The 14,998-nt window shown below is 42.2% G+C and overlaps 1 protein-coding gene across 6 annotated transcripts in view; it reads left to right on the forward strand.

The window, feature by feature from the left end:
* The window catches only part of Sdccag8 (SHH signaling and ciliogenesis regulator SDCCAG8), a 190,308-nt gene that overhangs the window by 120,066 nt on the left and 55,244 nt on the right, over positions 1-14,998 (forward strand). For all 6 annotated transcript variants that reach the window (XR_007591849.1, XR_007591850.1, XR_007591847.1 and 3 more), the window contains one exon: positions 5,247-5,378. Coding sequence is in view for 2 of the 6 variants with exons in the window: in XM_050142948.1 (XP_049998905.1) it covers positions 5,247-5,378 (132 nt within the window). In the remaining 4 variants the exon portion in view is untranslated. The remainder of the gene's footprint in view (positions 1-5,246; positions 5,379-14,998) is intronic.

Below are 14,998 nucleotides of genomic sequence, written 5' to 3' on the forward strand. Positions count from 1 at the left end.
CAGTAAGACCTATCACTTCAGGGCATGCTTTCATGCGCTATGAGCCGACTTGGGGATAAATTAGTTCTGCTGGCCTTTGAGTCGTCTTAGCTTCTAAAGTTCTCTCATTGTGGAAACTCGGTCTCCAGAATAATTGTTTAATCCATGTAGGAATTTTGGTTCCAGTTTTTCTCAAAGTATACTATAGTAAAAATTTTAATGAAAATATTTCCCCCTTTCCTTGCTAAAATTTCTGTAAGCATTTTGTGTTATTCAGAATGCCACATTAAACAAGTGGAGTCAGCATTGAAAACACATTTTTTCGCTTACAGATCTAGGCGTTTGACTAGAGCCCATGAGCAGTGATTGAGAAGCCGACAGTCCGGGCTCTTTGTGCCCATGTATCCTGCCTCTCTACCCAGCCTGCTGCATGGCTGCCCTCGGAAAATGTGCCGAAATTGTGGAAAGTGTGTGTGCATGTGTGTGTGTGATGCACGTCCCCCCTGCCCAGTAAACTATACATGGCATTATTACAATGACGACTGCGTCTGTTTCGGAAGCCTCTGCAGCCAGAGCTGTGCGTGTACCCTACACTGTGCCTGAACCGCAGGGGATATGAATGACATGTCCCATTTAAAATGAAGACTCAAATCCTGGTTCATACTTTACATCTTTTGTAGCTTGCTTTTGACCACGAGGCAAGAGAATTAATTCCATTTTGTTTTTAATTGGCACCAGGCAAACTGGTTTTAGTTGAAGTATAAACTTTAACTATCCCTTCCCTCCCCTAGTGTATTGAGAACTTACATAGTTATGAGGTTGTTGAGGGAGGTAAATAGATATACTTAAATATCTTCCTGCAATTTATTTTCTTTATCAAAGAGAAGTAAGTATTCTCTCTCCCTAGACATTTGGAAAAATCCACATTAAAATGTTTGAGGCACGGTTTACATTATGATCGAAAACCTGGTCTGGGAAGACGAAGGAAATGCTGGGCACTGGCTGCTGAGGAGCCTGTGCCCACGCTGGCAGAGCCCTTACGTGTTGGAGACCAAGCTCACTTTGCTCGAGGTCTCACCCTCTCCCTCCTTGCACGCCGGGAGGACAGGAGTGAGCACAGAGCTGGGTCTGTGTGACTTTCTTCTCATTTTCTTGTCATTGTCACTCGCGGGGTCGCTAGGCCTGTGGATTGATGTCTAGCACTGCCCATTGTGTATTTGTGATTTGCGTTTTGTAATTAAGAGGAACAATGGGAGTCCACGGGGTCTCGTTATATATAATGGTTGGTTTAATTTGTTTCACTTCTATCTTGTTAATTGTAAATTGATCATTAAGATTTGAATTCTAATCTGTCACCAGGGTTGTGAGTATTGAGGCTAGAGTAATGATCCTGGTTTTAATCACTGATGATGAGAAACAAATTTTATAATTTTGGTACATATTGCAGTTCATATATTTTAACACTGTATTTTATGGTGTTATAAATATTGTTAAATGACTTTTAGTGTAGTTTTACTATGTGGACTATAATGTATAAATTATATTACTGTTTTGGCAGCAGTAGGTCTCCAACTGTGCGAGTTTAATTGAAGTAAAGAACACACACCCGGTTGAACTATTTTTTTCTCCCTTGCATGTTCAGATGTTGTTAGGTTGGGCTGCTACAAAGATTGCATTCGACAAAAGGAGCCTGACACTGGCCTTCTGTTAATTGTTAGCAAAAGTCAAACCAGAATCCAAAAAAATAAAAAAAATTAAGGTGTCATATTTTTTCCTTTAAAAGTAATTATCATTATAATTTGAATTATACTAGTAAAATGTCTTGCATTCATGCAAAGCAATTATACTCTATAGCTGCTTCATAAAATGCAGAAAAAGTTCATGCTTCTGAAAGCCAGAAATTACCTACATTTCTATGAAAATGAATTAGAGTCTCTTTCCCTTTAATATGGCAGTAGGGTAGATGTGGCTTTCTGTTTTCCCTTTTCACTGTGCAAGCCTCCAGTTGTATGACTATATTGTCAGCTCTATCCAAATAAAGAATGATATATGTATACATATACCGAAACTGTATTGTATGACAGAAGCTGACGGGCACTTTGCCATTATAAATAAAGGGGGGAAAGTATACAAGGCAGGAAAGATTGTTGTTACAATAGCACGTATTACAGCAGTCTGTACTTGAAAATAGAATAGCATCCATGTTTTTGTGTTACTGAAGACATCTCACTGTAGGGAATCATAAAGAAAAATTAGGGAAACATTTTCCTGTGGCATTGCTATCTCAGAAAAATCACTGCTATTTTTGACAAGCTTCCTGTCAGTCATTTTTCATGTGTGTGTGTAAATGTGTCATTACAGCAGCTTTATCATGATAGGTTCATGGTGTCTACCTGTCTCATTAATAAAAGCGGAAACGCCAGAAACAAGTCGTAATCAAATCATGTGTTTGTACTCTCCACAAACACATCTCCAACTTTGAACTATTGTAGTAATAAAATAACTAAATTTGTACACAATTAAATTTCGATGATTCTTTTAAAAGGGCATTAACACTTCAAAAGCCAGGCACACTTTTCAAGGCTGCTAATATGCATTATTTTGCTTGCGTGCTGAAATAAGTTCTCCTCTGTACATACGTCCCTCTATAAATATGTTACAGCAAAAAGTGAAAGAGGCAAAGAAAAGAAGATCAACATGAGCATTGCATTGTGGGTAGCAGAGCTGGACACACAGGACAAGAGACCCACATGCAGGACTGACCACTCCCCATTGCTAGCCTTAGACAACTCCTTAGACTGCACATTTCCTCACAGGGAAAGGAATAAACCTTTACTACCTTGGGGATTTGAGATAATCTAAAGATGGGTTTTTATACAGAGTAAGTATGAGATGAATGTTTAACAGTAATATCAAATCTTATTCTGCATTTCTTCAAGTAATAGTAAAATTGACCATTTCATAACTATGAACTTCATGCTCTGCCTTCTAGAGAAATTTTCCGTATTTCTTCTGTTTGTTCAGAATTGTAACCTTGTTGCTGCAGCATTTTAATGATGCTTTTAACCCTCATCTGTCTGGTTTTCATGAATGTTTTTCTAGTGTTTTATGTGTTTTTTTTAATTAATAAACTTTTAAATACCAGTTTAGATTCAGCAATAAAATCAAGGAGTAAGTACAGGGCCCTTGGTAGCCTTCTCCTCCCCCTCCCACCCCGTCTGTCCTAACTTTGACCAGAAACACCACCACTACTGTCCCTACCCTATTAGCCCTGACCTTCTCCAAACCGCTCCTTTGTTTTTATTCATGTTTCACTTTGCTGTTAAACATTGTTTTCAAAATGACTTTTAAAATACCGCTCCATAGTAAGAAAAATATGGAAAATAAAAGGGAAAACATTCTACTATCCAGAAATTATCAGTATTAATATTTGGTGCATGCCTCAATAACTTAATTGTAAAATGGAATTACATTATGCATGCTCATTTTTAATGTTTGCCCTTTCTTATCAAAATATTACATTTTAGGTCAATAAATAACTTCTATCATACAAGCAAGATATCCAATGTTCTATTGATAGAGTTCTCAATAAAGTTTCCATGTATTGGGTCCTAGACCAAAATTCTCTCATAAGTAGTGCTGCAGTGAATATAAACATAAATACATAGCTCTCCAATTATATGGTTTTTTTATATGTGAATGTTTTATATTTTGATATTGTCTATTTTTCTTTGTACTCATTGAAAATGGCGCCTCTCTTCTTGGACAGGTGCGGGTTCTTTTCCATGGATTTTACTATTTTTCTAATCTGGTTTAAGGACTTTTTTCCTTTTGGAATTTATTTCAGTATGTGACAGGAGATGCTAGTTTGGGAAGAAGTACTAAGTTCTAATATTATTATAGCTTCTAGATTACTTTTTGTATTGTGTGCAGTTTGGAATGGATAGGCAAGAGCCATTTATTCAGGGATGTAGACTATTTCAAATGTCGGTGCATTCTTAGCAGGAAAGGCAAGTGCAGGGAGAGTACCTGAGCTGAACTTAAGGAGATGAGCCGTTCTCTGTCCTACCCGAATACTGGTGAGAAAGGTGGGGGTAGAGCATAGTTCAGAACGGTGAGCTCTAAGGAATTGTCTAGGTAAGCAGAGGTGGTTTGAAGACCCTGCTGAGCTGTGGAAGGGGAGGGTCTGGGTCTGAGCTGGCTGTGGTAGGGGAGGGTCTGGGTCTGAGCTGGCTGTGGTAGGGGAGGGTACAGGCCTAAGCAGGCTGTGGTAGTTATGCCCTTGAGCAAAGGAAAGGAGGCCTGGGTGAACTAACATTGCTCCACCCTGACAGCTTCCTGTGCTTGGGATGTGCAGTTTGTGGAGTAAGAGTGTTCCCCTAGCAAATCCAAAGTCTTTCTGACTAGAACAAAAGGTGGCCTTGCGTAGTAAAACAGTCCTTTCTGGGGAGGAAACTAATTTTGTTTCAAAAGTGTTTTTGGTTAACTTAAAAATTACTTATAATGTAGAGAAATGTAAACTGTGACTTCTAACTGATGAGACGCAGGCATGAGGAAATGGTTTCAGGGCTGGCCATTCAGGTTTTAAAAGGACACAACTTTCCTTAGATATCTTTCTGATTGCAAAGAATTAAGAGTTGGGATTGTAGTCAGGCAGTGGTGGCATATGCCTTTAATCCCAGTACTCTAGAGGCAGAGGCAGGAGAATCTCTGTGAGTTCGAGGCTAGCCTGGTTTATATAGCAAGTTTCAGGAAAGACTCCAAAGCTACAGAGAAACCCTGTCTCAAAAAACAAACAAACAAAAAGAAAAAGAGCTAGAATTGTTATCTAAGACACTGTCAATACGATTTATGTCCTGAAAGACATCAGCTGTCACCATGGAGACATCTGTGGATTTTGTTCTCAGTGCAGGTTGTCCTCCACTCTGTTACAGTCCTGACTGTGCAGTCTAGGAGCGGGGCGGAAAGGGAATGAAGATGTTACTTTTCAGAACATAAATGTCTACGATAACGCCACTTCCCCCATTTATAGCCAGAGCTCTCTCAGATCTCTGCAGTGTTGTAACTAGAGACCCTATGAAGTACATATTCTTCTACTAGGCATCTTAAATTTTCTGAAATAGTTTCTTTGATATAAAATAGTTTTTCCTCCACTATTATGCCTCAAGTGCAGAGTTTAAGACAGTGCAAAGGTTTATACAATAAAAATACATTCTAGTAAGGTAGATCTTTACCATCTACTGTTTCTGTGTTTCTAACCTCTTTAGATTGGAAATAGTTCGACTCAGCCAAGAAAAAAGATACATGTGTGACAAACTGGAGAAGTTACAGAAGAGAAATGATGAACTGGAGGAGCAGTGCGTCCAGCACGGGAAGGTGCATGAGACGATGAAGGAAAGGTAATGTTGGTGCACACACACTGAGTGTGTCAGGGCCACAGACAGTAGGATTGCTAACTCACTAGGTATGTGACCAGAATGTAATACGCTCCTGTAGTTTTGCTTCTGAGATTTTGGGGTGTTCTCATTATGTGCAGAGAGTGGCACACATTCTCTTCCACCATTTTCTAAAGATAATGGCATGGATTTCCTGTGGAACAGTGGGGGAACCACCCCTCTTTAAAGCATACACTGGTAGTGTCATAGCATAGCAGGATTTCAGGCCTTCCCTGCTGGCTAGTGGGCTCTAATGTATCGCATGAAAGACAGAGCATGAAGCAGAGCTGCATCATCACACCCGGGGCTTTTACGTAACGCCTCTCTAAGCAGGCAGTCAGCGTGTCTGAGCCTCTGTGTCTTTACCCACATGCTGTTGCTGATGATGCTTTTAACACAAGATGGAGTAAGCCTCTGGCTCACGGTAACCACCTACAAGGTATCAGCCGTGGTGACCACTGCCTTTTCTAGAGACAGAAACTCAGGGAGCAGTGGATTTGCTCAGAGTCACATATGAAACACATGGTAGGATTGAAACTCAGATCTTGAAGGATTGTTTCCAAATTCCTTTTCCCTTTTGTGTAGTGTTTGGTTGGTGTTTTATTTTTGGTAATAGATATAGACCCTCTTATGGATATGCATTTCTAACCTCTGATCCTAGAGTTCCCCCAAGAATAAAATACATGTTTTGTAGCAACCATGAATAGATTTCTGTGGACCTAGTGTACTGAACAGCTACCAGCTTTCTTGTAGAGAAGGCTTCATGGCTTCCAAGCTTCTGTCTCTACTGCATCCTCCAAAGACCTGTGCCTTCTCTGTTTCCATTGCTAAAATTAGGGGGAAGTAGAAATGTAGCCTTTCTTAAACTTAAGGCAAACAGCAGTGGGGGAGGCAGTGGTGCTATGTGTGGGTACCTTGATGATTTGCTTTTAGGAGAGGGGGAAAGCCCCAAGGAGGGCTGCCTTCCCCTGACAGCATGTTACAGGACAGGTAGACCTGCAGGAATAGCCGTTCATTCATCAACGCGTATGATATATACTTAAACCTAGTTTGTTAGAGGTCAATAAACTTTTGTTTTGTTTTTTTATAAAGGTCCAAAGAGTAGATATTTTAGCCTTTACAAGCTACATGTGTATGTGTGTTTTACACGGGCATATTGCTTTTTAACTCATAAAATACACGTATGTTCACTGTGACGTGCCTTGAGGCAAACCTGGAAAGGAGCTGCCGTTGTCATCTTTATTTCCAGATGGAAAACTAAGGCCTGGAGAGGGAAGCGTGCCAACTGGAGGTCAGAGAGTGGATGAATGATTGGTCTCTTTAACAGATATGTATCGATTACCACTATCTGCCATGTGCTACGAGGTGTCCGTCACATGCTGAGAACGAAACAACAAAGTAGATATGGCCTCCCGCTCGTGGAACTTGCATGTTTTTAGGGAAGCTGGACTTGGGAGCTAAGTCTAGGCGGTAGGCTGAAATTTCTCTTGGCTGGTGGAGAATATCTGAAACTTTTAGGGATAAATGTGTCATCAGGATGAAGTAGAAAGAAGGAAGGAAGAGCCACTGACCCTTAATAGTAACCACACTCTCAAAGACAAGGTTAACAACCAACAAAAGAGGTGAACACAAAGCAGCCTAAACCAGACATGGAAAGGACTGCTATTCATTCTGATGATAAAACTGCCTTGGGAAAGAGGATGCAGTCGAGCAGATGCTAGCCACACAGCAAGACAGAGCACATCTGTTGGCCTGGGTGATGTGCATATCACCAGTTAAGTCAGCAAGAGCAGTTTTGGTGAAGAGGTGCAGACAGTTGATTAAAGTGGATTGAAAGTTGGAGTGATTTGAAAATCTGAAATAGCCATTTATCACGTTTTCCTCAGATGAGAAGCAAGGAAATACAGAAAGCCAGACCAGCCAGCTCACAGTGGGGCTGTTCTGGAGGTGTGTCCATTTTAGAGCAAAGGGGTTTTTATCTTAAGTTGGAGTAGATGTAACTGCATTGAATATTATCATTGTAAAGATCAAGAAAGTTTCAGTGAACAAGAAAGAAAATTAGATTTTTCTTTGGAGTGGACATAGTCTTGAAACTCCATGTTAAAATAATTTCTTCTTTGTTTTAAAAAGAGTACCTAGACATGTGTTCCTTCTGGAAACCAGGCAGGACGGAAGTACCTCGGTGTGCAGAAGGATCCAGGCAGTCAGTAGGGCTCTGAAGGAGGCTGTGCTCTCTCATCTGGCCGCACATTGTCTCCAGCCCCGCAGTCCTGGCTGTGCTGGCGATAGGACCATACTGTGCCGAGTTCCTTCTGGATAAGCGAGCAGTTTGTGTGAGCAGTGTGCATAAGGCCACTGCAGCTTCCGACTGAAACTCGCATGCTAATAATGAGTTTAAACTTGGTAATTCTGTCGCCCAGGGAATCATCTGGATGAAATCCCCATGTTCTGTTTTGCTAATGGAAACTCTTTTCAAAAGCCACTGTTAAAAATAGAAAATATAATATTGGATTTTATATACGACAGCATTTGATTTTTTAGAATTAAGACTATTCATAATTTTCCAAGAAGTACTTAGAATCTAAACCTGAAATTATGATCTGTCCTCCATCCTTTTCAGACAAAAGAGGAGTCCTATAAACATATCAGATTATACATTCTGAAAACAGGAATTCCAGGGGAAAATGCATCTAGTTTAATTTGTTTGATTTTATAATATCATTTTAGTTTCAATTTTGACAGTTTAGGGTATATTTTTATGCTAAAATGTATTTATGTTATTGGCCAATCATGCCATTTTCTTAAATAATTAATATATTAAATGATATTTAATATAGTAAAATAGTAACAATTATTTATGAAATAGGAAATTTTAATATAAATCTTCACATTTATGATTATTTTAAATGAAATGTTTTTACTTGAAAGTTCCCTGCGTGTGGTATTATACCATAATAAGGGAATTTTTAGCAGTCCCTAGGAGACTTCTCAAAGCTGTGTTTTTATGAAGAGGGTGTGAGAGTCAGGAGAAATCTGCGGATGCTGAGTTAGGAAAGGAGGCAAGGTTGTCAGGATGCTGAGAACAGACAGGTGGCAAGGCACGAGCGCGGTAAGCAGGGATTAGTCTTGGACTGTGGGAGCCCCCTCCCCAACCCTGCAACTTGAGAGCAGCCTGTGGTGAATGTGAGGAAGGCCGGGCTGGATCTGTTTATTCTGCACTTGGCGGGGCTCTTGTCCATGCTGTACCTTGTTCACTGAGGGGTTCGTGAGTGTTGGACTTGCTGGTGCCCACTGCCACAGTTACAGAGCGTCTTCTGTACTCGGACTAGGGTGCCAGTCAGCTCCCCGTCACTAACAGATGCCTAAAGAACCACTTTATAAGAAGAAATGGGATGGCTTTGGCTCAAAGTGTTAAAGGTTTCAGTCTAAAATCTGGTGATCCTGATGCTTTGTGGCGATGCAGTGGTAGTGACAGAACACAGCTGCTTTACCCACAGTCTTTCCATTGTGATGAGACTCCCAGAACACAAATTAGAGGAGAAAGGGCTTATTTTGGATCATGGTCTTGGAGGTTTCAGTCTGTTTTTATGCAGCCTTGTGGACAGAGGCAAAGCTGCTAGCCTGAGAAAGTGTGGCTGAGCAAAAGCCCTTCACCTCCTGAGGGTTAAGAAGCAGGGAATGCCAGAGCCTGAGGCACAGTTTAGCCTTCAAAGACTCACTCCTCAGCAACACTCTCCCTGTAAGGAGGTCCCACCCCCAAGCAGTCCAACTAATGCAGTGATGAGGTGTGTGTCTTAGCGTCCTGTTACCTCATCAGATCTGAGAACCTTTCATATCTAAGTTAGAACAATGGAGACATGGCGATGGGAAGGAGAGGGAGACAGCTGAGCCACTGTCGTCTTCACAGAGCCTCCTGTGACATGGGGTGGGGGACCTTCCAACAGACCCCACTTCATGGAGTGCCGATCTGGGAGTTGAGATTTTTAATACAAATCGAAGCAGGCTAGCTAGTTGGGGCATGGTGAGTCCACGATTCTGCGTAGCCGTGGCATACCTCACTGTCTCCTATGAGGTCACTCTGGGCTGTGGGCCTCTACAAACCATAGAGAGGAGGTGAAATGGTTCCCCAGGGGACTGGCCTCCATTGGCGGCCTGAGAAAGACCCTGCTGTCTGTGATTTATGTAAACTGAAAGTCTTAATGCTAAGTTTGGGGCATGAGGTTTAAAATATGTCCCTATCCCCAAGATCCTTTCTTGAATTAGGCATCCCCAATGGGAAGAGTTATCATTAGTACACCTCACTCTGTGGCTGTGAGCAGACAGCAGAACCAAAGCTTGAGGTCTTTCTCATCTTCTTATGTGCACTCTAAAAGACTTCTAAGTGCATGTTTTAAAGAGTCTGAAATTTGGTTTTTGTAAGCCCAAACAACTTCCTAAGAAAGCTCCTTTGCTATCTACCGGTATGGCCTTCCCTGCAGACCCCTGCGATAGCACACAAGCTCTGCTCGTCTGACTCACTGCCGTCCGTGGGAAGGATATCTAGGTACTGTTCATTAGCAAGGTTGTGCTGAGATCATTTCGGTTTTCATGTTTCTGTTCTTTCTATTAATTAAAGATTAAGCTTTAGTATAATAATTCAGTTTGAGTTATTTTATTAACCCATTGCAGTATAGCAATGTCTGCTTGGCCCTCTCGGTGACTACATCTTGGTGCTGAGGAGATGGCTAAGTGGGCAGAAAGCACATGCACTTCAGTGGTGAGAGCCTGGATCTGAGTCCTGGGAACCGGTGTAAAAGCCAGACAGTGTGAGCATCCCAGGAGTCCTGCCATGGGGACATGGGGACAGAGACAGAGCCTGGAAGCTCATGGCTGGCTCATCTAGAGCAGAAGGTGACGTGTGACACTCGGGGTTGTCCTCTGACCTCTGTGTACACACCACACATGCGTGCCCTTATTCACACACGCAAACGTACCTGCACGTACGTACACACACACACACACCGACACGTTGTATGGATTGTAATCAGTATGAATTATAATTCCAAAGCATATCATCTATCTAACTCCTGCTGAAGCAGATGGGTGTGTGATCTCTGCCTCCTACCCTGTCACCACAATTTCCACAGAGAAGTCCTCCTTGGCTATGCTGTTTGCAAGTCTGTTTTTATAACTGACAGATACTAGTAAATGTGAATTTCCAAGATGTCTGGGTTATGTTAGGTTTGTATACCTTTATGTTAGAACATAGAACTATGTTCTTTTTCTGAAGGAAGTGGGAAGAGGCTCACGCTGTTTTTAACTAGTTTATTTTGCACTTTTTCTTTAGCACTGGCTTCACTGGCCACAGGGTTGTGTGAGTTAGATTTCTCCCTAACCTGTGGAGACCAAGAACAACAAGCCGAGCATGTTGTATGGAAAAGGGGGGAGTTGTGATATCAGACTGCTTAGAAAGGTTCCATTTTCCTAAGATCATGCAGAATTATGAGTCAGTTGTGGTTCACAAGCAATCTCTCTAAAATGCACTTTTCTTTGCAGTGCTAAAATGTGCCCCAGAGGTCAAGGAGCCATGTTTGACCTGAAATAAGATTGTTGCCTCCATTAGACAGGAGGTTTCACTTCTGAGGAGTTAGGATTTTATTTTGGGTTAATGAATTACTTTAAACAGCCTGCACAGTTCCATTCATGGAACAGGGCAGCTGCTCTGATAGCTGACCACCTGGAAGTAGATGGAACATGAAGAGAGCCCAGCGACAGAAACTTAGGAAAATACCAGAGGCATAATTAGATCATTTCTCCTTTCAGCTGCAGTGAGTCCAATACTCAGCAAAAGAGAAAGACAGTCTTTCATTTCATCTCCAGGTATTTCTTGAATGCTTAGTTTTGTTAGCCTTCTGTCATATAACAAGATTCCTAAAACAGCTAATTTATTAAAAGAAAAGGTTCATTTTGTACCTCAGTTGTGGAGGCCCTAGTCCACGACTAATGTTGGACAGGAACTCATTCCAGAGCAAATGTACTCAGACCATGTTCAGAAAGCAGGAAGGAGGAAAAGAAGGGGCCTGGAATCCCAAAGTGCCCTTTAAGAGCACACCCCTCCCCAGGGATTTCCCATCTCCTCAAGGCTCCACCACGTCCGAATTGTGCCACCCTAGAGATGAAGCCCTGGTCACATGGGGTAGTGGCAACATTTAGTACCTGAACTATTGCATTATTAGGATGTGCGTGGGTGCATCACTGACCAAGCACATATCCCTGCCCCATGAAATGTATAGTTGCCTAAGCTCCTTCTTAAGACCTAATAGTGAGAGGTAAGAGTGAGCTCTGGGTTTCTCTCCCTTTACCATCTAGCCTGTAGTCACAGCAAGATCTTTCCTCTTCAAGTTTCATCTTCGTCATTTTTTTTTTTTTTTCTGCAAAGTGCTACCTTGTAAGGCTTAACATAATCAATAAAGTCTGTAGACCCATGATCAGCATGGAGTTTACTCAGTATCCCATAGTCAACACACTCATTAGACCTCCGCCGTACACCAGCCTCTCAGCTGTGGATTCGGGGATTAGCAGGAACTGCAGGGCCTTCCATTCCAGATCATTGTTTATTTACATTATGGGTTAAATTGGTTCTTGTGATTTAGTCTGTGAACCAAAATACCATGTTTACATAATGTTATTTCTATGGGAAAAATGCCTTCTGAATTTTGAATGTAACTTTTGATTTTGAACATTTTGGACCGTAGCTTGGAATGTAGCTGTGATGTTGTTTTAGTATGTGGATGTGTGTGCACATTCCGTGTGCTCAGTGCGTAGGCTTTCAGCATGAGCCAGTGTCAGCTTATAAACTGGCTCCAAGTCAGATTTCAAGTGGGATATATTTACCTTGTTGTTTGTAAAAATCACATTTTTGAGCATAGTTGGAAATTAGGAGCAGCACTCGCCTTTTCTCTTGAAAGAATGTTTTTTAGAGAAGTTAGGTTCACACACACACACATGCACGCACACACACACATGCACACACAGAGGTTGACGCTACACCCCCTGTCCTCCAGCATGCACAGTCTCTGGTCCCACCATCTCCCACAACAGCCTTTCGGTCCTCACAGCTACCAGACTTTCATCAGTGTGATGAATGTAATCCATTGTTTACATTAGCTGCACTCTTAGGTCTATATTTTATTTTATTAAAATTACTAATTTATTATTTAGGTGGGAGTGTCATGGTACTTGCATGGGAGTCAGAGAATAGTTTGCAGGAATCTGTTCTTTCCTACACTGAGTACCAAACCCAGGTCTTTGGGCTTTGTGACAAGCACCTTTATTTACCCACGCATTTCTCTGGCTCCCTCTTTAGTTTTGTGTATCCTGTCTGACATCTGTCTATCAATACATTGTTACACAGTGTTGTCGGTGCCCTGTCCATTCTCTGTGCTTGACCTGGTTGTCTCTCATTTGTCCCCGAGCAGGTAAGTGTCTCTTCTCATGTTGCAGGGAAAAGTATGTTTCTCTCCTATAACTAATACAAACTTCCTTGCTTTGGGGTGCAGGCTACCTTGAACCCCACTTTTGCCAAGCTCACAGAGTCAACTCTGGAAGAATTTTTCCCTCTAGTTTACCTTTAGAGTAGGTTGATAAACTCTGATAAGGATTTCATTATCCTAAATTATGCACTTTTCAGTTGAATGGGGTTTGTCATTTCTGCAGTCAGGTTTGCTACTTTCGCTAATACTTCCTGTAATTTTAAACATTAGATGTTAAGTGTCAACCCCTTCATCTGATTCCCTGATTTAGCTCTCTTTTCTATTTATTACTACATCACCACACTAATTAGCATTTCTTGAGCACTCCACATGAAAGAAAGCAAAAGTGACTGAGGTCTTAAAACAGCTTCTGCTTTAGTCAGGGAAGCAGAGTGACCAGAAAGATAAGATATTGCTGCATGAGTAGACAGACGCAAGGCCCTCTAGGGAACCCAAACTGTCTTTGCCTGGGCTTGCAGGGAGAGAGAGAGAGAGAGAGAGAGAGAGAGAGAGAGAGAGAGAGAGAGAGAGAGAGAGAGAGAGAGAGAGAGAGAGAGAGAGAGAGAGAGAGAGAGAGAGAGACAGACAGAGAGAGACAGAGAGAGAGACAGAGACACAGAGACAGAGAGACAGAGAGAGACAGACAGAGAGAGACAGACAGGGAGAGAGAGAGAACTAGCTAGCACAATGCTGTAGAGAAGCCAAAGTATGCATGAGAGAGAAAAGGGAGATGGTGCTCAGGACAGCCAAGGACATAGCACTGTGGCTTTAAATGTGACAGGAGATTGGCGGCAGCTGAGGCAGAGACCAGGAGGAGAGCTGTCATCCCATCCTCTTGCTGTCTTTTACACCAGCTGGACCTCATGGTGTCTGGCAGCTCCTGAATGCCCTCTTCTATCCTCTCCCCATCCCTATAGATATTTCCACATAGATAATTTTGAGTGGCCAACCTTCAGGTTTAATGCTCCCTTCAATAGTTTGAATAAGAGTTGTTCTCCACAGGTTTCTATGTTAAATCCTTTTTGTTTGTTTGTTTGTTTTGATTTTATATTTGGAGACAGGCTCTTCTTATGTAGCGCTGGCTTGCTTGGAATTTATATATAGACAAGACAGGCCTTAGACTGACAATAGTCACCTGACTCTACCTCTCCAGTGCTGGGATCAAAGGTGTCTGCCTTTGTGTTGAATTTTTCACCCTAGCCAGTGTCACTATTTGGACAGGGAGTTAAATCTAGCTGGAAGAAGTGGTTACAGGCAGAATTTTAAGTGTTAGAACTCCGAGGGGAATGGTAACCCCAATGCAAGTGTTACAGCTTTGAGGGGAAGGTATCTTGATAGTTGGGAGCCAAGGAATACCACAAAGTTTTACCACACGGGAACCGCACACAAGAGATTTCTTGGGAGAAACACAGGAAGGTGGCTGTCTCTGCTCAGGAGAGAAGCAGCAAAGAACTGAGTGAAGGGAAAGCTTTATATAGGGTTCTTTGGGATAGACCTTTCCTGGGTGGCCTGGGATTTGTGGGATTTTGTGGCCTGGTCTTGGACTTTTTTAGAGTGAAGCTTGGGTATCTGCACCTTGAGGGCCTTGGGTCTGGCCTTTATGGCCATTCAAGTATCCTGTGGGCAGAGCCTGGTGGTTGGAGGTCCTCAGAGACAAGGCCTGGGCACTTAAGGACCTCCAGGAATGCCTTTGAAACTGACACCCTGTCCCCAGTCCCTTTTTCTGCCTCCCGTCTGTCCCAAGAAGAGCAGCTTGCCAGGCACTGCCACTCCTGTGACATTCTGCTTCACCATGGGCCTAGAGTCAGTGGAGCCTGGGAGTGTGGACTAGACATTCTGAAACCTGGCCCAAATGCATGATCCATCCCTGTAAGTTATGTATATATTTTGTCAACAGGAACATAACTAATACAGTCCCCTCCCTGACCACACTCTCTGATAGTCCCATCAAAGAAGTTCTTTGTTCATCTGTGGCTTCTCTCTCAGCGTGGGTTTTGTTTTGTTTTGTTTTTGTTTCCCAGAACTTCCATTTGACCCTCATATGGCTTATGGCGGAGATGGGGAAGAGGATGG

The sequence above is a fragment of the Alexandromys fortis genome, unplaced genomic scaffold, assembly GCF_014885135.2.
Source record: "Alexandromys fortis isolate MF-2015 unplaced genomic scaffold, M_Fortis_MF-2015_v1.1 scaffold_51, whole genome shotgun sequence".
Classification (NCBI taxonomy): domain Eukaryota; kingdom Metazoa; phylum Chordata; class Mammalia; order Rodentia; family Cricetidae; genus Alexandromys; species Alexandromys fortis.